The sequence below is a fragment of the Ammospiza nelsoni genome, chromosome 3 (assembly GCF_027579445.1).
Source record: "Ammospiza nelsoni isolate bAmmNel1 chromosome 3, bAmmNel1.pri, whole genome shotgun sequence".
Taxonomy (NCBI): Eukaryota; Metazoa; Chordata; class Aves; order Passeriformes; family Passerellidae; genus Ammospiza; species Ammospiza nelsoni.
The window spans coordinates 69,196,462-69,223,760 of record NC_080635.1 but is presented as its reverse complement, the minus strand read 5'-3'; the positions used below and the strand labels follow the sequence as shown (position 1 = coordinate 69,223,760).

At 40.1% G+C, this 27,299-nt stretch overlaps 1 protein-coding gene across 1 annotated transcript in view; it reads right to left on the bottom strand.

The window, feature by feature from the left end:
- Nucleotides 1–7,804: 7,804 nt before the first annotated feature.
- The window catches only part of CDK19 (cyclin dependent kinase 19), a 121,866-nt gene continuing 102,371 nt past the window's right edge, over nucleotides 7,805–27,299 (bottom strand). The window contains exons 7-13 of the mRNA XM_059467871.1: nucleotides 25,806–25,949; nucleotides 25,470–25,539; nucleotides 24,234–24,306; nucleotides 20,521–20,618; nucleotides 18,961–19,039; nucleotides 13,972–14,238; nucleotides 7,805–11,160 (exon numbers count right to left, since the gene is read on the bottom strand). Of these exons, the coding sequence (XP_059323854.1) occupies nucleotides 11,029–11,160; nucleotides 13,972–14,238; nucleotides 18,961–19,039; nucleotides 20,521–20,618; nucleotides 24,234–24,306; nucleotides 25,470–25,539; nucleotides 25,806–25,949 (863 nt within the window). The 3' untranslated portion in view covers nucleotides 7,805–11,028. The remainder of the gene's footprint in view (nucleotides 11,161–13,971; nucleotides 14,239–18,960; nucleotides 19,040–20,520; nucleotides 20,619–24,233; nucleotides 24,307–25,469; nucleotides 25,540–25,805; nucleotides 25,950–27,299) is intronic.

The window sequence follows — 27,299 nt, the reverse complement described above, 5'->3', positions numbered from 1 at the left end:
AGAGCAGGATGATGATGCTGGTGGGTGCTCAGGGTCCCGCTCTGCAGAGCACGGGGTGCAGCCAGTCCCCTCCTTGATGTCTGAGGAAATTATCATCCTTTAGCCCTGCAAAAATAGGCTGGAGACCTCCTTCTTGCTTCAGACCCTCTGCTACCTCCCTTCTCTCTGCAGAGGCTGACTGCCTGCCCACCAAATGATTTAAGGAGGCAGCAGCTTCCTGCTTGCACAGGGCTTGCACAAACCACACCTTGCCTAGTCCAGGTGGGCCATCTGGAGCCCCACACAAGCACAGTATCTGGAGAATTCCTTTTGCCTGCCATGGCCAAGGAATCCAGGTTTCCATCAGCCCTTGCTGTTTAACTTGCAGGTCAATGAGATGGATTTCCTCAGCAAGACTTGTGTTCCCCAAGTAGAGGATCCAGCTTCATGGCAGATGATGCCTGCCATACTGCTGAACTGCCTAACTCTGCCCAAGTAGGACTATTGTCTTCTTCACAGCTTCCTCAGTCATCTCCAATGAGACACACCATGCTTTAATCCACAATGGTATATCATATGTAAGAAAATTTGAAGACTATAATCCCAAGAGGGCTCAGACTGTGCTCTGAAATACATGCTGTCATGTTAGATATCCTGACAGACAATCTGCCATTAACCATAAAATGGTCACCTCAGGTACAGATTGCCATGTCTCTGGACAAGAGAGGCTTTGTGTAGCACTGGGCAAAGCTAAGCCATAATATGAAAAAGGGAACTTTTGCCAAAGCTTAGAGCAGCCCTAGCAGCTGAGAACAGAGCAGGGAAAAAAGGGATTGGAAGGGATCAAACCTTCCTCAAGTCCACCCAAATCCAGTGAACTGTCAGTTACGCTGAGACCCTCCTGTGGGACAGCACAGCAAAACAAGATCTGTATCTGGGGTTCTGCAGAGTAGCAGAGCACGCTTCCCAAAACTTCCCAAAGTCCTACCCTTACCCACACGTGGGACTCATAAGACTATCCAAAAAATCTCAGGGCCAAAAACATGTTGGAAGATGGGTACCGCAGCCCCACTCCATGGAGGCACGCAACCTCGGAGCTGGGCACCCCAGTGCGCCACCCTCCCAGGCAGGAGTGAGCTGCTCTGCACGTGGCACCTTCCCCTCTGCTCTCCCCGGAGGCCCTGGGGAGCGGCGTGCGTGGGGGGAAGCGATGCACAACATGCCCATGGCTGCTGTGCTGTGCTGTGCTGGCACCTTGCTGCTGGCACCGGCCTTCTTCACGCTTCCAGCTGCTCGTGCCCCACTTTGCAAGGCTGGCATTTGCCATGGGGCTTCAGGAGGCCCAGCGAGTTTCTAGGAGGCACCATGGTGTTTGTAAAGTGTCCATAAGAGAGGAGCCTGGTGCCAGAGCCCCTCTGTCCCAGACAGGAGTGGCACACCAGCAGCACTACTCACTTCCAGGCCGCCCCAGGCACTGCCGGCACCGTCCCAGGACGCCCACTGCTGCAACGTGTGCAGACAGCTTGCACAAGGTGGGGACGCAGGCTCCTGGGGGCCGGGCAACCTTCCTTCCCATCTCTGCACGTGGGCCCTGCTTTGGAGCTGCTCCATGGTGGCACATTGCGTTCACCACCCCTTGCATGCACCACCAAGAGGGGACCTCTGCGCCCACACCAGAGCCCAGCGCACCAACCCAACAGCTCACATCCATCAACAGCAGCAAACCTCCACATCAGGTCTGTGCAGGGGCTGAGGGACCTGCCCATGCCACACACCACCTCCCCTTGCAGAAGGGATGGTTCCAGCTGGGAGGAGGTGGGTCAGGGAACTGCACTCCCAGCCAGCAGCTGCCAAGGAAGCTGCTCACATTACATGGTGGGGACGTCTGGCCCTGAACATGCCAGGCTGCCATACGTGCGGTAAACCTGAACCCTGCTCTGTGAATGCTCAGCACTGTTATATTTAGGATGCATAGCTATGCTGGCTACACAGGGTATCCTGTTTTCTCAGGGCATTTTTGGGAAAGCAGTTATTCCTTAGCTCCACATTTGGATATGTGCATGAGAGCAGCAAGGCATAGGAAACTTCCTTAGGTTTTTTGGTTTAAGAAATGATAGCAACTATCAATGTCAACATAGTTTCACTAATCACGCTGATCTAAACAAACTTAGGACATATCCCAATAATTTAAACCTGCATAATCCTGGAATTCACCTGTAGAGTAAGATCCTGAAATTCCAAAGCAAAAGTGTGTTTTGTTTTCATATTCACACATAGCATATCCAGAAATCATCCCTAATCTCACAGAAACAGGCGTAATTCCCACTTTCTTCCCCTCTGTAAGCATGTCATGTTGCATGTACTGGAATTTCAGCCCACACAAGGACAAGACTGAATGCTGCTGTGGTGCTCCTTTGAGTTCATTTCCAAGGTAATGGATATATAGGCTATCCAGAGTCAGGGCCAGTGCATTGCTGGTCTCCCCACAGCCACACATGAAACATCCCAAAGGAGTTAGGCAGAATACAGATGGATTACCACATCTTTGATGCACGAGAAGCAGCAGTGATAATGCAGTCCTGGAATAGTACAACCACTGTGTATTAATAAAAGCCAAGTATTTCCTAAGATTTAAGTTAGCAAGTCACAGCTGAGCATGTCTCCACAGACAATATATGTAAATGTTATCGTGCGAGACTGAGTTCTTGGAGTTGGAAGTGTATGGCCACTGTTCAAATGATACATGTCACAATCTCAGATTACTCAAATGCACTTAAAATACCTCTAATATTGCTCTGGATGATAAGAGAAGCTGTTTTCTTCCTACTTTCCAGAACCAACTGTTTCAAAGTCACAGGGGACTTCCAGCTTTCATCTAGCAGCAGCATGATGTAGTAGCAACTCTTGATAATCCCCATTGGGACATACCACCAGGGTGTGTTAGTAGATGTCCCCATTGTTTCTTAAATGAGTAGGGATTTATTTCTGTGCTTGTGGGATACTGCAAGCTACAAGAAAACTTTCAGATGCTTAAAGAAAAGCTCCATTATTACCATTACTCTGAAACCACAAACTATTTATGGGTAGGTAAGACCAAAGTCTATAAAATTCTTCACATGATCAAGTCAGTCTGCTTGCTGTGTGCAGGGAATTTCATAAAGGTGACTCGCATCAACTTTGCTAAGTACACTTTCTACAGTTGTGATGATGCACTCATAAATATTTCTTTCAAAAGCAAGTGTTGCAGTTCCTACACAATGTCATGGTATGATCTGCCACCTTGAATGTCCTCAGCTGCAGTAGAAGGACTGACACCAGCAAGGGAGATGCCTGATCTCCTTTGGGTCCTCTTCCATCGCAAATTAATGTTCTGAGTTTTACTGCCAAAACCAAACTACTGGAAACTGTCCTTCTTTCTTCTGTACCACTGCAAAAACAAGTAATACAATTACAAAAGGTTGAAAACTGAAAATCATAATTACACTTTCACAAATTACTCATTCCACGTCATACTAGATAATGGCAAGATGTTTTAGAACAATAGATGTTTTAGAACTGCACAGCCTTGCAGCAATTATATGATCTGATAATTTACAATCATCTCATAATACTGTCTGTCAAACTGGGGGGCCACAGGAGCCTTTTGCATAAGACTTTAAGCCTTTAATTTTGCGGTGCTCTGGCTCACCTTTCAGCTAAGGAAGTGTGTTTTCTGTAAAAGCTGATTGCTTTTCCACAAACCTGTGTGGCCTGAACTTACAGGTTAAAGTTCAGTGTCCACCTGTGTAAACTGTCTGCAAGACTGAATTGACAACCGTGCCCCTGACCAGGTCATGAATGCACAGCTGAGGTTATCTTTTCAGAGCAGGGCTGTACCACATTGCCCAGACAAAGGCAGAAAACACTTTTAACAAATGTTAAAAATACATACTTAAAAGTATTTAGAATTTCATTATGAACTGGAGAACTTCAGATACCTAAATTTGATAGCATTAAAACTTTTTTACAAAATCTAAAGGCTGCATGCTTCCCACTCCTTTTCCCTCCACAACATCCCAGGGAATTCCTATTTGTGGATACAGGGAAGAATCTTACCAATGTAGGCTTACCTGCAGGACACAGAAAGGATGTCTGGGCCATATCTCATTTGGCATATTTGGTTCATAATTAAAACTCTGTCTGCTGCTGATAGGTATGAAGAATTCCTTTCTTCAGTGCTTCACATATCAGGCTTTTTGGTATTTGAGACATTATATTTTGTGGGATGGAGATGGCATAAAATATATTATTGCTGGCTATCACATCATATCCAAGATTCAGTAGCAAAGAACTAATTTTTTAAAAGTAGTATATAAATATTTTCCTTTACTAATTTATTTACTGTGTTTACTGACAGTGCAAGCAAAAGCAAAATTCCATTCTGGGAATGCACTGGGGCAAAGGTGTCCTTTCTGTAATGATTTCATATACCAGCTTTTTCAAACAACTTCTTATTGAACAACATCATAAGACATTTTAGCTAAGAGAATGTATTGCTGAATACTTCATCCAGCCACATTTTCTGTGCATGCAATGCATATGTAGAAGTTAAATACTCTCAGGCTGTCCTCTTCATAAGGCTTCAAAGAACACAAAATAATCATAGAAATTGCTTGTTACAGACCCTACAATACACATAGCAGTGTGCCAATACACCAAGCTGGAAAAATTGATCCTATTCCAAGGCAAGTACATTATATAAAAAAAATATTAGGTAGGTTAGTATTACTTTCTGACTTGCAATAATAATGATAGTAATACTAACAATAATAATTTTTTAAACACCTATTCTGGATTAACTTGGCAATCTGTTACATAACAGTTGTGGTACTCCCCCAGCAATTTCAGCAGCTCAGTTATGACTGTACACACATCTTTCACAACCTTGTTGGCGATTCTAATCTACCTCAACAACTGCTGTTCTAATAAATATTTCTTGCAAATGAAAAAAATCATTGTAGTAATTATGCCATAATAATTTTCTAAATTACTATAAACCTACCAAAATAAGCCAAAGCTGCTGTTTTTTTCTGTGATCATAATCAAGGATATGAAGCTCCCTGGCAAGTAAAAAAGCAGAATCTACTTATTAAAACAACATTAGAAGAACACCATCATTAACTTTTGCTAGCTATTGGAACACTGCTTGCTCAGGTTCTGTGATGAGCCAAATTAAATTGGTGTTTGGCACTAACATGCTGCTTCTTGTGTTGAAAAAGCACATGGAAAGTGGCAACACTACTACTGTGTATTGTCCAGCAGTAAAACACCATGATATTACAGTGATTATTATTCATATTCTAGAGTGCTGCAAGCCCCAGTCATGAAACTACTGTATCAGACCAAAATGACTGTTCTTGTCACAGGGAGCTTGCAAGGGGCATGCAGGGAAGTGATGGATGCAGACAGACTGGAAGGTAGAATGAACACTGGAACAGTTTTCATGTACACAATAGATATGACTCCTTGCACAGCAGTAGTGAAAAATACTAAACTTCTGTATACATCAACACCGGGGGGCTTTAATGAGGAATGCAGAAGACACCAAGGAGGGAATTTTTCAGAATTTTATGCAACATCTCTTCAGAAACAACGGGCAATTGGAAACAGAGGCTTAAAATGCTTATTTAGAAGTCTGAAAATGAAGGGTGCAGAGGCTGACCTGGTGGGACAATGAGACCCAGAGATAACTTACATAACGTCTTGTTTTGAGTAAGAGGGATGGTGTAACAGTAGGCTTTGGCAGTCATGAGCAAGTGAAGAGAGAAGCTTTACAGCTAATGCAACAGAGATGCCAGAGCCAAGGCAATAACACAAGGCAAGAAGCAACAAGTCAAAGCAAAAGACTAATAAACAACCCATTCTGCAACTTTCTCAGTGGCTGTGAAATCAAAGTTGTTTAGCTGTCAAGGACAAAAAAGGACACCATTAATTCAGATCAGTATGATCAGGCTGGATTAGACTGTAAACCAAATGACCAGGCAGGAAAACCAGAGAGAGATGTGCTGTAAAAGAATGGAGACTGAGACAGAGCTGGCATAGGAGGTTTCAGAAACATGAAAGTCAAAGGTGTTTACTAAGCACAATCATATCAACAAAAGGACAACAGAAGCAGAAACCCTGAAGTTTACAGAGTTGGGAATATTCAGTTGCAGTGAGGCTGTCTTGAGGTGTCAGAGATGCAGACTGAGCTTTTTGTCAAAAGGCCACTCCTATTCCTACCCTTGTGTAAAAGGCACATCAAAAAACAAAGCCTCTTTCTTAACGCAATGGGCAGTGCAAGTAAATCTCAACCGTTCTTACCCATACAACTGTTATGGAAAAGACAAGTAGAATTTTTGGAAGAAGTTATCCATCCATCCATCCATCCATCCATCCATCCATCCATCCATCCATCCATCCATCCATCCACATGCAGACCAGCAAAGCACACAAAATCTCACTGCAAAAACCCACCAATAATGCTCTAGCTCATACTTTCCATGTTGCCACCTGAAATACTTGAAATGCTCCAAGATCCAGCAGAAGGAGAAAGCAGGAAAGCCTTTATTTCCAGAACAGAGTAAACCAGCTTTCTTTTTCAGAAGATGCATCTACAGGATTGTCATGCAAGTAATAATGAATCTCAACGAGTGCCATCAGTGTGGCATACCCGCACGCTTACAGGCAGAGAGCAAAGCCTAAGAGAACACTTCATCCCATCCTGCTTTCCATAAGGCTTCATTCTATTTTGATAGACATAGCTGTGAATATCCTCGTGGGCATTTTAAAAACTGTAATTTCAACTCTGAGGTTTTGCAAGCTTTGTTTTCTGTGGTGCATGATATCATAAACATCCTGAATATAATTACAATTGCAATTTTGTGGGCTGTATTTTCCTTACTGGTAGCCCAAAGTTGACATTTACAAAAACTCTTCTGCACACTTACTTGATTTGAACTTTTTATTATTATTACAAATGTATATTATTTTATTAAAAAAATTCACACTAAAGCAAAGTCAATTCCATTTCATTACAACCAAGAATATAAAATAAATGCAATGAACTCATAGCTTAGTTTTAACAGTCATTTCAAGAGTGACATCAGGACAACTTAAAAGCAGTAAACTCTCAACTCTAGAATGAGAAACAAGTATTTTGCTTCGTAGTTTTGGTAGCCCATTGGCACGGGCACTACTGAATGCGGCCACCACAGATCTAGAGCGGGAAAGTTTTGTGGCAGCACCAGGCGCATACACAGTAATTTCTAATGGAAACTACAAAAATGAAAGATGCGTGCATGAAATTATTAGGAAAAAAAATAACTGAGTAGAGACAGGCACACTTCCACAAATAGTAAACATGGGAATATACAACTAGAACAATTTGAAAAGTTACTACCTTACATATATAAAAAGTTCTTTAAATTGCTGTTAAAAAGGACACGTTCTGTCCAGATTTTGTGTAATACTTTTTAGTGTCTACACAAGACAAATTTTTAAAAAAATTAAATAGCATTAATTTACTACTAAATATTTAGGAGATAACAGTGCATTAAGGACTTTTTTCATATTGTAATACACATCGCTCCTGTCTGGCGACATTTTTAGAAGATTACGTATGGCCTTATGTACAATACATTTATTTAATCCTAAAACAATTCTTTACTTAATGGTGTTAAAGTACCATTCCTGAAGATTATGAAGGGGAACTAAGCTTATTATGTTTATATAAAATATCATACATATTTGAACACTTCTAGCTTCCCGCCACCCCTCCCGCTACGAATGCACTTCCCTCCCCCTCCCCAGATACAGTGTCACAGATACAGTGCAGGAATCGCAGCTTTCCCTATATTTTTCCTTCATTGTGCAGTTTGTGCTACATAAACTTCACCAACGTGGACCAGGCTGCTCATCCCATTAATTTCCCATGTGTTTGTTTCCTCTGAGCCACAACATGAAAAGCTGTGCTCAGCAGCCTGTTCTCCCACCAGGATGGAGAAGACAGCTCTGTGCCTCTCAGTACAGGTGTGAAACACTTTGCTGAGGGTCTATAGATTATGGGCAGAGACAGAGCCGAATAATAAAGAAACTGCACAGGCAAAAAAGAAACCCATAAAAATGACATGGTCCTGGTTTCCCACGACAAACTGCACAATTCACTTCTGAAAGCGGAGAGATTTTACCTCATGGGATAACCCCTAGGCAGCAAGGCTTCTTCCAATATGACTGCTACCAACCCTGGCAGCATGCATCAAGCTCCCAAGAAAAGGCAAATTATTTCACCCCAGTGAAGAAACTACAAGAGTGTGCAGAGCCTACATTTTGCAGCCAGTGCTGTTGCTTTTATTCCCTCTCCTCCTGGCTGTGAATTTTGGAGGAACAGAGGAAGACAGCTCAGTTTCACCTGTGCGCATAAAAGCTAGAGAGGAGCAGCATGTGGTCATCTATCAACCCAACCAGGACAAGAAATGGAAATGCAGCTGAGAGAGGTTGTGGCAGTCACTCTAGAAGCTGGAAGTTCAGTCAATTAAAGTACCTTACATTGCTGTGAAGTTCCACACTCTACATACAGATTAATCTACACCATGATTTTGCCTTATTGGCACAAGAGCCCACCTTAATTAACCAATGGTCCCCTGCCACCTCCTGATCTTGTATGAATTTTGATGATTAGCTGCAGGTCACAGCAGGGAAAAGAAATGTTAGATAATTGTAGTAGAAAAGACAAAATAATTTTGAGAGAACAGAAGGATGAAAAGAACACGAGGGGACAAAAATTACTCTGCCATAAGTTAATTTCCGGAAATGTGACATTCAAATCGCAGAAGCATAAAAGAAGCATTGGCCAAATACCCATTTGATCAAAAGTACCTCATCTTAACATCAGTAAGGGGGAAGACAGAAAGAATGTCACCCCACAGTCACTGAAATAAAGGAACAATTAAAACCTGTCCTTTCAGAGCACTACAGTAAAATGTAGCATTTCAAGGGTTATACACTGAAAGTATCCTTTGGGAGATTATTTTTCCCCAGAAAGAATTTTTCCCTTCCATTGCTTCATTTAGTTTTTCACCACCTTCTTATCCATTTGATGACAAAAGCAGGTTTTAGCTGCTTTTCTGTAGCAGCTGGGTGTTGTCAAAATCACATGATGGTAGGTATTGCCAAAGCAAGCCAACTTCTCACACAAAGCAGGAAAAAAGCACAAGTTTGAGGAGGAAGGGGGCACTAAACACGACTGGGAGATCAAACCAGTAGAACATATATGTGATGAAAAGCATTCTCCTCAGAGCAAACAGATTTACTCATCCTGCTACATCTGATCACAACTTCAGTGTGAATGTGCACAGGTACACCTTTTTTGTGTGTGGGCACAGGACAGGGAAGAGAACACTCTGCAGTATAAAAACCTGTTACCACTGACCATTTACACCTGAACTCCTGTCACCTCTTCTCTGGACACCAGCTGCAGAAGCTCTCTGATGTTACACTGCCAGTAGCTCTCTAAATGCATTCCTCCAGGTTTTCTGCCACGAGAGCCAGCCTTATTTCTGAAGGCTGAAGCAAAAACGAAGCTGTCCCAAATTACATATTGTGTCTCTCTGAATAACTGTGGTTCCAGAAGTTGGACAATAATCCTCTGATTATGCTTCTGAACTCTTGCTTAATTACTAGGGATTTTCTGCCAGCTACCCATCCACTTACAGTCCCTTAGGCACAATCAAAACATGTTTGCTCTAGGGAAAAAGAAACATTTCAGTGCAATCAAGCGCATCTGGTGTAACTAATCTGGTTAATCACAGCAATGCGAGGGACACAGAATATGCATTATAAACAAGAAAAAAGAACAATTTTCAACATGCTTTTCAAACTGCACAATAATTTCTCTTAATTATAAATTCCAACATAAAATGATTAAATGCAGTTGTTTTTGCAAGTCTTAGTACTTCTGTCACCTTTAAATTTTGAGAACTGACTCAGGAATGTGAAAGAAAGCTAAAATTTATAGAACTCTCACACACATTAATAAGCTACTTTGCAGAAATACAGAAAAAGCCCATCCACATTCCTACTGAGGCTTGAGGGCAGTAAATACTTTTTCCTGACTATTTTGGTGTCCAGCCTGGGAAGACATTCCATTCTTCTGTTCCAACAGATCCTGAAAGCATCTCCTTTTCATGTGCCTGTCCTGGTTTCATTTAAAGTAATGCTTAATTTAAAACTAGTCAGAGCATGATCACTGTGATTTCAAGAATTCAATGTGAATGAGTTAAGAAATATCAGCAATCTTCTGTTTGGCGTTCAGTCCAGTAGCATGAAGCATATCTGTCGCTGCAGAGACTTGGGTGGGGTTTTTTTTTCTTTTTTCATTTTTCTTTTTTCATTTTATTAATTTTTAAAATTTTTTATTTTTAATACTTTGCCTGAAAACTAGACTAATAAAAACAGAATAGTAAAATACTCTGGAACAGTAAAATTTTGCTGTTCTTGACATCCATGAGCAAAACAGTAATATCCTGTGAAAATAACATAGTGCTTTAAAAAGGTGCAATATACCTGTATAGCTAAACTGGTTTGCCTAGTATAAAACTAACTATATACAAGCTTGAAAGCCTGGGAGTTCAAGATTTTAAAACTTTAAAATCCCATCAAAGAGATTGAAAAGACAGATTTATGGCAATCACTACAGCATAAGGAAGGTGCACCAGGAATCCTTCAAAATTCCAAAGGTTAAAGAAGTTAAGTGCTGGGTTCAGATCAGAAGGGTTCATTAGAGTAACCACAATGGAGCACATGCAAGGGCAGGAAGGAAGGAAAACTTCACAAGAATCTCCTTTATGGCAATAAAGGGATGGGGAAGGGATGGGGGAAGTCTTCAGTGAGTGAAGTTTTCCTTTTATCATCATGAATTTTAATTCTGCATCATAGTTTGTATTTTTGGTCTTCTCATCATTATGAACTTCATATTGCTGGAGTCTTCTGGCTTCTAGTCCATTCCTTTCTGAGTGCAGCCTGGCAGGCCCCTCAGTACCTGTGAGACTGATGAGATTGGTGATACTGAGAGCTCTGCTGAGATGATGTGGAATAGCCCATTGTACTCTGGGACTGAGAAGATCCCTGAATGTTGCTTTGGTAACTCAGGCGCGAGCTGGAGTGCTGCAGGAAAAAAAGAGAGGGATCAAAGGAATGATCATCACAGGTCCAGCCTGCTAGGACCGTGCAGCTCAGGAAATTTTTAACCTCTCTGGTGCTCATTAAAATATGATTGTTGGGGAAACTGACTAAATAGTGCTACTTTTTAGGGTCCCATAAAAGCCTACTCATCATTCTGATCTGCAATCAGCTTTAAAACAGGACACAAAATCTACAAGAACCCTTGGAGACACCTAAAAGTACAGCATGTACACACCCATTTTCTAAAGAAAAAATACACAAGAGACAAAGAGAGCAGACTCCCTTTCAAAATTCATCTGTTCCTTAAACTTATATCTATCATTATTGTAAATGCTATTAATTCAAATGCTGTTAATGCTAAGGCTACAAACATCTGTCCCAAGATAGGCAATACTAAGTGTTATAAACATTTTATTCTTTTCTGAGAAAAAGGCAACCATGACTACTACTCAATTTATCTAAATGAAAAATTGTCCATTAAGATTAAATAATAGAATATTAAGTGAGTCTTTTAACCTGCTACCTAACTACTGCAAACAAGGACAACTGCTTAAAAATGGGTATGGGTATGTACATAACCTAACATTCATTTTTCTGAGTATTTTTTTTTCCCCTCCACAGTTTGGGACTGTCAGCTTAGTGGACTCCAACCTCAGCAAGACAAATTTGTGGATCTTGCAGTCTCCAGCCTGCTGAATTTGCCCTTTCATTATCATAACCATTTCCCATCCAGAATTAATTGTGAGCTGCCCAATAATGCAAGATGCAAAATCACTTGGCATGAGAAGTACTGCTCAATGGACAGGAGACTGTCCAGCAAGGCAAACCCCACCACAATCCCATGATAAGGCTGGTTGTGTTACACAGTGTCTGAAACATGAAATTTTTCTCAAAATTCTAGGAAGTTTTTCAATTTCTAATGGAAAAAAAAGAATTGTGATAAATTCTATGATTTTACAGGTGCTCTTTCTGGATGAAAAGCACCAGCTCACCATGGCAAGCAAAATACCCGAGGTCACATAAGGAAGGCTCAGTAAAATTCAACAAAGAGCTTTGCACTGTCATTGGTGGAAGCAACAGATACTGAGGTTGGTGAATGACAAAAAAAACTTCAACAGAGACTTCAGACCACAAGCTAAATGAAACTCAAAGCAAAGAGAATCTTCCAAATAAGATAAAATGGAGTAAAATTACTGCCTTAAGACTAGAAGAATGCTTTAACTTGCCCATGCTTATTTTTGTTTCACATAGGAGAACTAGTTTTTAATAAAGTCAGACTTGGACAAATTGCAGACATTCCTTTCTGGAACAGAAGATAGTCAGCTAGAAGTTAAAGGCAGATAGCCAAACACAAGTGTAAAAATGGATAATCAGCCCATACAATTTAGTGCATGACGTAAAAGAAACATACAGATGATGATTTTGAAGCCTGTGCTGTTACAGTTTAGAAGGAAAGCGTCACAGAGGGCAAAAAAAATCTGAAAAAAAGAATATTTAGACTACTAGCAACTTGTAAGAGGGAAGTTTGCCAACAATTCAGAGAACTGGATAAGAATTCTATGATGGATATCATCAAATGCAGCACACCAGTCCTCAAAGTAAAGACCAAACCAGACCAGCCATAAATACTGTGCAGTCAGACAGATGTACTGACCTGTCCAGGCCTCAAGCCTGTCTGGAACTTTTCAAAAAAGAAACCTAGTTGTCTTTCCCCTTAAATTGCCCTCAATGCCTTCATGACAATTTGTAACTAAAGGAGTTAAACAAAAATGGGAGAAATATGTCTGGCACTGAGTAATCAATTGTCTGTGGAGAAGATCTGGAGGGCTAAGTCAAGACAACTGTAGAGCTGGTGTCTTAAACCCTACTTATTTTAACTTTAAAGCAGCCTGAAAAGACCATTCTCCAAAGCAGGACCCTCTTGGAGGCTAGGAGCCAACAGAATCCCTAGCATAATTTAAAATTTACCCTTAATATCTAACTTTTTTTTTTCTTTCAACTAATTACTGCTCCAGCAAGTATAAACCTTGAAGTACTGAAGATACTGGAAAGTTCAATGCTTTCTATATTTAATGTAAGTAACTTTTTCAGTGGAAAATATAATTCTAGTAATCAAAGACAAATATGCTAATTCAAAAAATATTCAGTGACAGTGCTTTCCTAATTAATGCTACTGTACCAGAAAACATGAAATCTGTTCTACTTTGGTCACATTAGAAACAGTGCATGTCTTTGTGCCCTAGTCTGGCATGAATCAAATGGATGAACTGAACCAAATTGTCATTCCTGTGCTTACATGCATTTTTTTTTTCTTTAACATTAGAAGTAGTCTTAGAAAGATACCAGAATAAACTACAGAACCACTTCATACATGTGACAATAGGAAGAATGAAACGGGAGAGCCTGGTTCAAACTTTGTTCCTTCTTCTCAGGATTGTCTCACATCTGTGCCTCACATGGGATTTAATATTGCCAAGACTCAAGTATACTGAACTTGATGCAATGCAGCATTTACATCCACTGGCTTCAGCAAGATTACTCTAAAATATAAAGTTAAGCAAATATTTGGGTGATTCCAGGAGTGGACTAGTCCTCAACACTTTACAGGGTGCAGTACAACTCAAACTGGTATTCTATTGAAAATTACTAATCACAGAACAAAACCTCAGCATGCCTCAGGTTACATCAAAAGTTCATTAAAACGCTATCTGTTCTTGCAGCTGGGAAGTGGTGAAAATGACGTTTTGGCCCTCAGCCCTACAGCATCAGAAGCAGCAACATTTCCAGAGGTACCTGATAATCTGAAGGCATGACAGGCCCGCCTGAGTTAGCGCCTGAAGGCCCTATGCGTGGTTTCTTGTTGGGAGGCACCTGGCTGAGGCCGGAGTCCTGGCTGTGCTGGAGCCCTGCGCCCGCGCCCCCCGTGGCCGCGCCGGCGCCCGTCGCCGTCCCGTTGGTCTGGCTGCTGCTCTGCTGCTGCGGCTGCGGCTGCTGCGGCACCGCCTGCGCCTGCTGCTGAGGTGCTGCTTGCTGCTGATGCTGATTCTGCTGCTGCTGATTCTGAGGGAAGAAGCCACACAACACGGTCACTTGCTGTGAGCTTCATGGAGCTGCCAACCCCCTGGCACCGAGGGGGAGGCAGACCCCCTGCCCCATCATGTGATGGGAAAACACAGCAAGGCTGAGTGCTGGGAGAAGTTCACCCCCAGTACAGACCTGCACACCTGTGGGGTGTCCCACTTGTGATCATTTTGCTTTTTTTAATGAAACAAGCAGGACTTAAACTGGAAGGACAGTCAAATGCCTCTTACAGCTACCTAGGTGTCCTGGGTTGCAAGATGTGGGTGGAGTTGTATATTCTGTTATCATCTGCTAGAGGTGGGGCAGTTATCTTCTGTTAATTGTGCAGTTTTTCTTTATCTCTTTCACAACCAATCCTCCCCTCTGGGGAGACATCTGCTGTCAATGGGCCATTGAGCCTCACTGATGAAATTACATCATCCCATTGTGAGATGCCCCGCACAGGGGGAGGAGCCAAGCATTCCTACCTGGATATAATCTGTGATTTGGAACACCATAGGCAGCCTTTTCCACTGGATTCCAAGAGGAGCAGCTTTCTTCTCCACTGGATTCCCAGAGGAAGATCAGGCCCATCTACACTACCACTGAATGTTCAGAGGAAAACTACACCCTTCTACAGGATCACTGTTTCAGCAGAACCACACCTGTCACTGCAAGAGAGCCGCAGCCACCATTTAGTCAGACTGCTACCAACACCCTGACCAACAGGGTGTCAGGTCATATTCTAACTCTGTCAGTGTTGGGGTTTTTTTGTTTGCACTATTGCATTTGTACTTTTATTTTTCCTAGTAAAGAACTGTTATTCCTATTCCCATATCTTTGCCTGAGAGCCTCTTAATTTCAAAAATCTCAATTATAATAATTCAGAGAGAGGGAGTTTACATTTTCCATTTCAAGGAAGGCCCCTGCCTCTATTAGAGGACATTTGTCTTTTTCAAACCAAGACACCATGTGCTCAAAGAGGATAAAAGGAACCTTTTATAAAGCAGTAATCACCTAATGAAATAAATCAAAGCACCTTGTAAAGAGTGCTGTACTGGGAAGAGGGCCCAACAAAGTGCACAACATATACGGTCAGAAAATCTTACTGAAATAGCAGAAAAGTGAAAATAAACCAGAAATTTTGAAGACAAAAGAGGAGGAAACCACTGAAAGAAGAATCTGGCAAGGGAAGGAGGAGACTAGCAAAGGAAGAGAAGCCAGATAATTAAGATGACACTGGTTCCTAGAAGGAAAATAAACAGAGAAGAGTGTCACAGAAGGGAAAAAAAGGTTGAGAGGAAAAACACAAGAACAAAAGATATTGACAGCTCTTCTGGCTTCAGAAGGCTACAGACTAAAAGGAGTATTTGAGAAAGTGGAGGGAAGGTCAGAAAATGAACTGAGTGCAACTCTGTCCTCTATGGTTGCAGTTCTGGGAAAGATGTCACTTGCTCATCATGACAAAAACCTTCAACTGACATGGATTGAATTAAAAAACCTTGCTATCTTTCCCCAAACATACTGTAGGGAACCTTCCAGGATAGGTTTGGGGTTTTCTTCTGTAGAATATCTGCTTATATAATGACCAAAGTTTTAGTATGGCAGCCTTTTAATTAAAACCTTACTTTATTAGTTTCTCAGAAGATATGACAGCCAGTTGCCACTAGCAGAAAATTCTTAATGTCCCCTTCACCTTGAGGCTTTTAGTTACCTCAGATAAATGACATAAAAGATCTGCATCTATGCCATTCATCACAATAGTCTCCCAAGATACATTCCAACAAAATTTGCAATGATGTGTTCATTTAAGACTATAAAGAAGACCTGCATCTTCAAGGACTTAAGAGATGGCCTGAAATTCCATTTCACATTTAGCAGAACCTATACTGTATCCTCCTGCATGCAGTCTTTAAATCCCACCTCACTCCACTTCTACTTCCTGGGAGATTTAGACCTCAGTAATCTAAAAAGTTAATGAAACTAGCTTGTAAAAAAAAAGCTATCAAGAAGCAATTTATTTTTAATAATGGTTTTAGCTTCACTTACGCAAACAAAACACCAATAACTAAGGTATATTTGTGTTACAATTCTGAAATTTGTGTATTCATAGGAGTGTTTGGATGCAAGTAAGTTAGTTACTATTGGGTGTGGCATTCACATTCTCTGAACAGAGAGAGACAATTTTCTCTCTCAGGGCTTTTTCCTGGAGAAGCACAGAGAGAAGAAGAGAAACAATTCTTATCTCTACTTGCTGCTCCTGTTGTTTTGCACATGTGGAATGTTTTGGGGAGATTGTTTACCTGAAGTGATTTGTCAATTGGATTTGGCTGAGGATTGTTTTGTTTCCTTGGCCAATTGGCTCAAAGCTGCATCCTGGCTGTCCCAAGACAGTCACAAGTTTTCTTTAGTATTCTTTAGTATTCTTTGTAGTATAGTTATAGTATAGTATAATGTAATATAATATAGTTTAATAAAGCAATTGTTCAGCCTTCTGAATCAATGGAGTCAGATGCCAATAATTCCCTGAGTCAGGGGTGCCCTGTTTTTGATAATTGTATGAGCTAAAAAACTTCAATTTTTTAGTGTGTAAACAGATATTGAAGGGACTCACAATTAAAGGCAAGAGCTTGTTGTAGGTCCCAGGTTTTGTGCTTCAGATTTTAGCACAAAATTTAGTTGACTAGCTGGAATTTGCTCTTGTGTGGAACTACTACTGCTACTGCCTGGCTAGAGACTGACCTGCCCTGTCAGTCTCCAGCTGAGGCCTGGCTGCACCACCTAACTGCACAAAAAATGGCTTTTTTGACAAGCAACAACCTTATCCTCAGGTCAGTCTGGTTCATGGCAGTTCCTAAATGACTAAACTCATGAAAGGTCTACACTTAGCAACTCATTGTCATATGTCACCTCTCAGGCATAAATTACCAAAATGAAATTTCCGTCCTACCTAGAAACAAACCTAGCAGAAACTTGCCTAACAGAATTCAAATGATAAAAAAAAAAATTCAGTTTGTTTCACAAATCCTCATTTTAGTCTTGCTAACCAACAATTAACCATTTTGAAGAATGGATGCTTATGCTAAATGTTATTTAATTCAGATAAAAGTTCCAAATAAACAGAGACAACTTCTCCAGGTTTCCAAATGATTGTACAGATATTTTCAGTTTTAAAAACAAACCAGTAACAAACCAGTCGAAAAAAATAAAACCTTTCATTTACAATAACATCATAAAGCAACAAAACATGGAACAGATTCAACTTTCAGAATAGCCTTTACCTCCACATTTTCTACACTGAGTAATCTACATTTCTACATTCAATGAGTAATGTGGGACTTGTACTACCTAAATGGTTTAAGAAAAAGTTTGATTTGGACTGCATATAAATACCTGACTGTCCTCAACAATCTCAAAGATCATTTATATATTGGCTGTTTAAATATAAACATGCCATTGTCATCACCCCTGCAACATTCCCAGGGAAAAGACAGATATTTCCTTTCAAGTACACTGACTTAAATATAAAAAAGCCAGAGTAATTTTAATTCATAAGGTTTCTTTTGTTTTTTTGAGGCTGTGAGAGTTGAAGCAAAACTAGTAACTAAATTACAATAAAATTAGTATCATGAATTTAATTTTATTTTTGTTCAGGGGTCTGTTTCCTCCTCTGGAAAAAAACATCTGGACACAAAAATCATGGATACTAACACTTGTTCCCAGTAAAGAAGAATCTGCAATATCGGTGTTGAAAACAAAATACAGGTTTAAACTCAGCTAGTCACACTACGCAGAAAATTGAAAACAGATTATTCATGTCCTCAAATGGTTTCTCTGAAAGACAACGGCCCTTCTCACATAGTTCTCAGATAACTACAGTTCAAGACTGTTCTCTTCACATTTGGTTAGCTATACATCACTGTTGGTGCCTCATTGTACCCTGTTCCCTGAAAATAACACGCTGTTTCCTACACTGTGGCACCATTGTCCAGCCTTCCCAGCACTATGGGACAATGGCTGTGGTCACACAGCACAGCTGAGCTACATGCACCAAGCAGAGCAGATTATGTTGCAAACACCCCAGAATTTATTATGCACACAAACAAGTTCTCGCTCATGTCTATGGGGCTATGGAAAAGAGAATATTCAGAGCAGATTGTTGCTACCAGAACAGTTCAGAATCCTTATTACTCCTTTGTCTGAGGGCCCTTAGAACACGGTCAGGAAACTGCATGCAGATGGATGAAATGTTCTGATGTAGTGCCAGAAGCAGGCTGCCACTATTAATTTGAGACCCTGACAGCCATCTACATTCAAATGGCTGGATGGATGCCAGTCATACAATGAAAATGCCATTCTTTTCATGTGCTCACAACGTATTTTCTTCATGTGATGCTGCAGGAGGCAGCAAGGTCTTCTTGGAACACAGCAACTGAGAGCAGGCTGCAGCTGACCAACAGCCCATCCAGCTCATTCCCCACAGGTCAGAGCAAACCGTGCTGGTGATACTACCTGAGACACCCCGAGGCATCTGAAACTCTTCAGCTGTCTGAGAAGCCGTTTTAATAGAGCTTTGCCTGGGAAACACATTTTTGTTAATTCTTCATGTTTCATTTTTGGTTAACTCTTCATGTTTCATTAGTTTTCATTTGGAACCATGATGCTTTCTTATTGCATACTTGAAAGTAAAAAAGCCCCAGCCAAACAAGAAGTTTACTATACCTTATCCCCTTTCTCTTCAGGTTCATCTTCATTGAGGAATTCTCTTTTCGGATATGGAATCTGGCAGCCAGCAAACACACTGAAACACAGTAAACACTCCACAAATATGTACACATGGCATACATTTACTTAATACTGTGTTAAGAACAAGTGCGTACAACACAACTTCATTTCTTGTATTTGACAAATCTTGTTTCCACAAATGAGTGGCAGTGTGAGCACCCAAAGTAGGTGTTGATTGTAATGTCAGATCTCTTTGCTGTTGGCACAGGGCTGTCATTTAGAAATCATGGCATGGTTGAACATGTCCAAATGCCAGAACGACCACTTGTTGATCCAGATGGTAAAATGAACAACCACAGTGTCAGAGGTTCCACAACACCCAGTTGGAACATGCATGGCTCACTGAATGAAGGGACTGATCCAAAGAGTATTAGTGTCTTATGAGCCTGCCTTGGCTTACAACAGGCTTCAATATGTTTGCCAATCACAACTGCAGAGTTACTTTCCCTAAGCTTCTCAGGTCTTGTTTAGGAAAAAAAATCACTTTAAAATTCATCTGACCAATGGAATTTGGAACATTCCTTAATGTTTATGGCAGAGACCTTACCATAATGTTATCCTGTAATCCACAGGGAGCTACAGTTCTCCACAGGATAGCATCAGATAAACACTAAGCAGAAAATTACTGGTAGATCTTGACCAGTATCAGTTTCTTACATTTCTGTGCCAACATTCAGAACACAATCAACATGACGTGGTCTTTAAAAGGGTGTAAACAGTTCTTAAACTTGCTACATAGTGTTTCATTTTTTCAAACAGAAAAAGAAGTTTTAAAACCCCAACTAGTATCAACGAGACTCCTTTTTTATTCCAGTGACTGTTCCTTCCTTTTGGTGTTGCCTGCTAGTTGAGGAAACAGTGAAAGCAAAGGTAGAAGTCTACCTGCATCAAGTTCATACAGATCATAACGCCATGCACCACCATGCTTCTGAAAACTGGGAAGAGAAACTGACAAAGTCTGCCAGCTGGAACTGAGTATGTCATCTGAACTTTTCATGACAACAAAATATTCTCTCAAGCCTTCTGAACAAGGGATTTGTGGGATTTTAGACAGTCATTTATCTCTTCACTTTTCTTATACTGTTACCCTGTGAAAAGAGGGCATGGGAATGGGCTGTAGGTGAGAGAACTGTCCCACTGCTAGGGAGAGGCACAGTCAACCAGGCAATGGAGACCAGTGCTCTGTGAGGCTGTGTGAGGCAGAGATTGATTCACTAAATGCTGCAGTAATGTTGTAACTCTGGCGTTGGTAGTGTGTTCAGAATTACAACACTACTGTGGTACTGGGTTATTTTTCATGACCACTCAGTTCTGACACCAGTACATACAGACACTTCTGTACTACACTTGTAGTTTTTACTGAGCATGGCTGAGCTGTTACTTCTTGTGTACATAGGTAGGTATATATGTGAATTTTTCAGCTGTCATGTCATTCCAGGGACTAGCATATAGCAGAAAGGAGTCACCCCAGATGTTCATAGAAGAGCAAATACATACTCTGATGTAGGCAGAGGATCCTCTTGAAAGTAGGGGTCCTGCAAAGCCTGCTCTGAGGTAATTCTCTTTGTAGGGTCCATAGTAAGAAGCTTCTGAAGCTGCAAAGCATAACAATAAAAATAGCAAAAAGCTTATCAAACTATCATTTTTCAAACTATGACTTGTATGTCTTGGATCGTGGATTACTAAACTATTTCTGGCTTGTCCAGACAAGCCTAAGTTAGCATTGCTTGTTCAGTGAAGTTCCCAAGAACTGCAATGCACATCCATCAAAGTACTGTGGTTGTGAAGCACTTCTCACGTAATAAACAGTTAAGTGTAGCAGTATTAATTGCTCAGGCTGAACCACTGCACTAAAGCAATGCTAAATTCAGCTATTACAGGTTGATAAAACATTCTTTCTAAATAATAGCTTTTTGTTGTGGTACATGTATGGCTTTTATACTGTTCTACACTGCTGACACAAAAGGAAAAAAGTGTTAGAATGGACTGAACATGACTGATAGCTTTAGGGAGGGAAACAATAAATCTTCATTTCTTGCACTGGCAACATTCCAGAATCAGAGCACTCTGCTACTCATGCAGCTCCCAAACCCACTCTAATTGGTAAAAAAATGAGAAGGAACAGACCCTTCCTAGTAACCTTTCTTCCTTGCTAGGGGGAAAACAAGCACAAATTTATTAGCTAGAATTGTTCTGACCGCAGCAGGCTATGAAAGAGGATTATAATATATTAGTAGTATAAAATAGGAATTATGGACATATCATATCATTTAAAATAGTTACTTATTTATCACATTCTGATAAACTTACAGCAGGAAATTTGGGTGCTCACATTATACAGCATCCTGCTCTCACACAATACTCTTTCAATTCAAGCCAGTAGTGAAAATAAATTTCCTTCTGTAAAGGACATCTCAGCTCAAACTCTCTTTCAGGTCTCCAACAAAAACTGCCTGGATATTCAACAAAAGAATGTGATTTTGGCATGAGTATTTGGGGCTTTTTATTCCAATAAATTAAAAACCTGACATACAATTCTATATTCTATATATAGATGTGACAGTAAACAGCCTCAGTAAAAGCACTCACCCTCCTCAAGAAAGGAAACACAAGGAATTTTTCAATAGTTGAAATTAACCCTACTTGATAGATTAGGTCTCAAAACTCTCTGTACTTATGCCATTTCCTTCCCAACACTTATTCATATACTTTATGGGCCACAAACCTCAAAAGACACAGCAAAACAGAGCCATTTGGGCTGTCTCTCCACCCATCAGTTCATTTGCAACTAGCTCCTAAATGGGTTTCTGCTGCTTGCCTAGAGATACAACTCAAGTTATTCCTGCATTGTATACACCTGGAGGGTTTGAATGGGCACTTATTTACTGTATTTTTGTGTGGTCAGATAACTCTTAACCTTACATTTTCTGTGCATCTAATGACATGTTAGCTCTCTACATAGTGACCTCACACAATACAATACAGACAAGAGTTTGGTACTCAGTATCTTTACTTCAAATCACCTTTCCCTACATGAAAAGTTTTTGTCAGCTAGAGCTGGCTCCATTACAGGTTATACAAATTTCCAAGTTCCTCAACAGTGACTTGTAGAGACAAAAATGCATAATCTGTACAAGGTCACTCCTGTCACCAGATGTCATCGTTGACAGAAGAGCACAGGGCATCAGCCTCTGCCCCCTGGACTCCTTCCCTTAGCATTCCTGCTTCACTCCAGAGGATACAATCAGCTAGCCCATTCCAAGTAATACCACACACAATATCACTCCCAGCAAGATAATCTGCCTATTGCTGATGCTACTGTGAACCAACTTTGAGAAAATCTGATTATCTATAGCTTCTGGGAAAATGAATTTAAAAAAAGTCTGGAGACAGTTTGTTTTTAGGGCAGCAGGTGCTAAGACAACATAGGAAACAAAACCAATGAGACTAGATTTCATCAAAATCTCATACTTCCCATCAGGTCTCAAGCTCTTAGGCTCCACTGGCCTGACATGACAGCTATGAATACTATGCTTGTAACTTTTCCAGGACAGCAAGAACAGATGCATCTTCTTGAATGGAAAACATTCTGCCCTTCATGTAGACATTATCATTCAATGTCAATCAGCAGAATGGCATAATATCATTCTCTTTGTCAAGAGTCACTTGCTATCCTGCACTGATCTACTTGATGCCATCTGTTCCCCATGAACCACACTTCCTGTACTCATTAGCACAGTCACAATCAATGACTGCTACAAAGCAAACATCTTCAGAGGTCACCCTGCAAGATGGAGATCATCTCATAAAAATAACTACCTTGGATATGAACAAGGAGTTTTAAGGAGTCTGCTTCACAATATATGTACCTCCAATGTACAGCAATGAGATATCAGGAAGGTATCCCATACTAGTGGGCATTCTTATTCAGAGCTTTGGGAGACTGACCTATTTGAGATCAGCCTCTGCCTCTGTAGCTGATCATTAAGCCACTCTTATTCACTCCTTGAGCTGTGAGAAAAATCTAACAAACTACGTTACTTAGAGAACTAAGTCTTTGTCACGATGTTCAGAAAGAAGGGCAAAGTACGGTTGGTTTTGTTGTTCTTCAGAGATCTGCTTAATATTTCCCCTAGGAAAAGCAGCCAACCCACCCAAGATGATTCTGAACTCAGTGTTCAGCCTTAGAGAATCAGTAAAATAAGATGACAGCAAACAGGTTTTCTGGTGGACTCCACTTTTGGTAGGAAAACATGGAAATTCATGTGCTAACTAATGATGTCTCTAATTGTCATCTTTTCAGTTAGGCTTACCCTCCAGGTGATTCCAATGTGTGCCCAGTAAGTTGAGTTTAAGAAATTTTAATTCATTTTTCTTCAAGTTGCACTGTTCTTATGGAAATTCTTCCCTTCCACCTACTTGGGACCAACCTATTCTGTTTCCACAGCTATTTGTGTCATCATCCAGCAGCAACTAATGAGTCAAAGAGCAAATCTTTGCCAGGATGTAGAGAGATGATTGCTATGCTGAATTTGTAACTGAAAACAGACCACTGAAAGTCAAGCTGCACCAAGAGCCTCATTACAGAGCTCCCTGTACACAGCATTTGCAAAGTCACTTTGAACTTCATTCCTAAATTTAGACAGCACTAAGTCATCACAGAGACATCCAGAAATTGTGCTGTATTAGACAGAGCAACCCTGTGTTGGCTGACAATGCATGACTCAACTAGGCAACCAGCAAATATATGTTTAGGGATTTTGTTTGGAATCATCCCCAGAACAGTGGTGGACTACTGTTAGAGGGAAGAAAAAGAAAACCAAATTACTACAGGAAATAAATTTCTCCTTTCCTCTTCCCTTTCTTCACAAAACTCTGTAGATTTTGGGGGCTCTTTAGGTCTCTGAAGCCACACAGAATCAAGACACATATTAAACTCACTCTCTTATTTGCACAGCAGGCCTAAAGGTAAGGCTGGGTATACAAGTGTCTTGCAGATCTTAACTAGAGAAGACTCTCAGATCTTCAATTCCAGCAGTTTAAGCAATTTGTGTATGAAGAAAACACATTTCAAAAATGGCCAGTTAGTGATAAATAGCTTTCTTTAACATTGGTGTTCATTAGAACGAGATAGGAAAACAGACACAGATATTACCCTCAGAAATGAAATTTCATTCCTGTCATCACAGCAATTTTCAAGTTGCACCTACCAAAAGAAAAACTTTGCTGTCAGGCTTGACTTTGTGTTTCTCCATGTATTTTATGAGGCTACTATTGGCATATCTGAAAAATAGGTTAAAGAAAAACATGTCTGAAATAATAGTGCATTAAAAACACGGAACTCTATCAAGTGACCACAGAAACATCTCCCAACCCTCAGGAAGTAAACTGTAAAAAGAACTGCTATCAGAAGACATGTCAGATATTCATCTAGCAGTTGCACACATAAAGTGTGCTTTTCACCAGCAAGAGTGCTATCAACTGTGTAAAGATTATCTCCATGAAACTTTTATGTTATATGGATAAGCTGTTGATAAGGACAATGACAGAGACAACTTGAAGCTGATACTGTATTTTTCCAAAGCAACTCTGCCACAGAAAGCATTCAGCAGCTCATCGCAGCTCAACATTTAAGCTATTGTTTCTGGTTAGAACTTGGCAGAGCAGTTAGATTACCATTCTGTCTCCCCAACCTCCAGAAAACCATATAGTCCTTACAGATCCCAAGCTCAAAACTGCCCTAAATACCTATGACCATGTGCCTTGCCTTTAATTCACAGCTCCAGAGGTTATCTACAGCCACTTTCAAAAAAAAGAAGCTTCATATTTTGTGTAAAGCCAGTGTAATGAATCCTTGTCAGAGCTGGAAACAGAATCCAAAACTCCCAAATCTATGTCCTCTACCTTACTTTAAGGAGTCCATGTGACTCATTACCAGCTCTGATCTATTATCACCACTTGACTGATTTAGCCAAAGCACCAGGAAACAGTGAAAGTGGAAAATTCTCAGATCCTGGACAGGCTTTGAATCTCAATCTATTGAACATGTTACCTTCAATAGAAATTTCTGTCCAATACATTGCTGCCCCCACATATCCACTTGTCAAAAATACCAGTGCTTCCCTATTCTTCTCACACAAAATGAACAACACTGTCTTGAATATGTAATAGAAATGGATTAAGGAAGCTCATTTGTCTGTGCCTGCCATAGATTAAATTACACTTATAGCAAATCCTTCCAGAGAAATGAGGAGGCCACTCAGTTCATGTTCTTAACAAGCAGCTGAGGGAGAGAACACCATTCATGTAAACCAGCTAATTCAAACAGGACAGCTGCCACAGTGTTAGAACCCAAATACTTCAAAATCCCCAAGAAGTCAGAGCATAGGAGCTGATCTCTGCCTCCCCCTCATTCAATGAACTGTTGTTACATGATCATCACTTACGTTGTTCTTCTAAAATCTTTCTGAAGAGTTGGATATTCTGGCATCTTCCTTATGTCTTCCCAGTCTTTATCTTCAGTAGTGTGGAAAAAAGAGAAAACATTTACAATTCTGAATGTGTTGGTTAAGTAATACTCAGGAAGAAATAACTAGAGGAGTTGTTTGACTTTCTGTTTGTTGGCCAGTGCTATTGTTCTTTAATTGCCAGCATTTCCAAATCCATCAAACTGACAGTTTCTTCATACCTATACAAACAACTAGCAATTTCCTTTAGGAAAAAAAAAAAACAACAAACAACTCACTAGCATTATGCCTGCTGCTTTAATGAAAATAAATTACCTGCAGGGAATCCCATTACACTGAAAATGCGGTCTAGCTGATCGTGATGAAAAGGATTACTTGTTTTGATGTCCTCCTGGCGACAGTGAAATATAGGTTCTGAAGTCAATAGTTCAGCAAATATGCAGCCAATAGCCCAAATATCTACAAAAGAGGGAGGATAACTAGTGAAAATTTGCTGTACTCAATTGTTCTGTTTTTTGTTTCTGCACGATTTCTCAACCTGTATAACCACATTAAGACAAAATACTTCACATTTAAAAACAATGCATTAACATAACACATTAAAAAGGGTAAAATCTGGAGATATGCTTTCTATGAACCAAAATTAAACTCTCAAATTCCAATTTGCACCCTGGCAGCCCAGCACTTAAAATATTCACAGTTATGTCAGAAACCTACACAATATTTGCTTACAACATAGCTTAAAGGGCATTCAGCTGATCAAAGATACATTGCAATAATACTACTACCACATATTTCAGAACAATTCCAAACAGATAACTGAGAACCAAATAAATACTAAAGAAAAGACTAATGGCTCATATGCTTAACCAAATGGTGCAAGCTAGTTAAAATGAGGGAAAAAAGATCCTAATTTTAATCAAGTGTAGAAGAGTGAGTACAAAACTTTGAAAAAAATTAAAATCCTACTCGACAACTGACTCCCACAGCAACAATACTTTAACTGTATCATCTACATCTCATGTACATAAAGAAAACAACAGCATGATATCTGAGAGTTGGACTTGATGATCTTAGAGATCTTTTCTACCTTAAAGATTCTATATACTGAAAGAAAAAAACCCAAAACTTCTATTTCATAAAACTCTCATTAATATACTTTTTTAGATTAAATCTATTGTGGACCAAAACATTAATTTATGAGAGAACAGTTTTTCAGATTACATGCATGCATTCTAGTTACTGCTCATTACCATTCTAGTTACTGTTCATTACCATTCATCCTAGTGTTCTGTATGACCCAAATATGGATTTACTATGCATCTTAAAATGAAAGTGTGAATTTGACAGTGAGAAGAAGACTAAAACAGAAAAACCAAACAAGCAAGCAAGCAAACAAAAAACCCCAAAAAACCCAAACCCAAAACCAAGAAAAAAGCAAAAAAACCCAACCCAAACCAAACCAAACCCACCAAAAAAAGGATTTAAGGATTTGCTACACTGATAAATATGTGTCTGGGACACTTTGGAGATGGTCTTGAGAACAGATTAATAATAAGCATAGTCTGCTGAAGACAAGAGTGTGGAGACTTGAGTAGTAAGTGAAGTTAAATTAGATGACCCAAGGAAAACTGTTATATTTTTTTCTAATTTAACAGAATAAATGCAAAAAGCAATTTAATTTATAAGTCTAAGAGATACAAAATTCTTTTAACAGAGTTTAGTTTACTGGATTCAGACTGAAGAAAACAAGAAAAGCCTCTTGGTTGTTGCAATTAATCTGAGACTCCAAACCCCACTTGCTGTCAA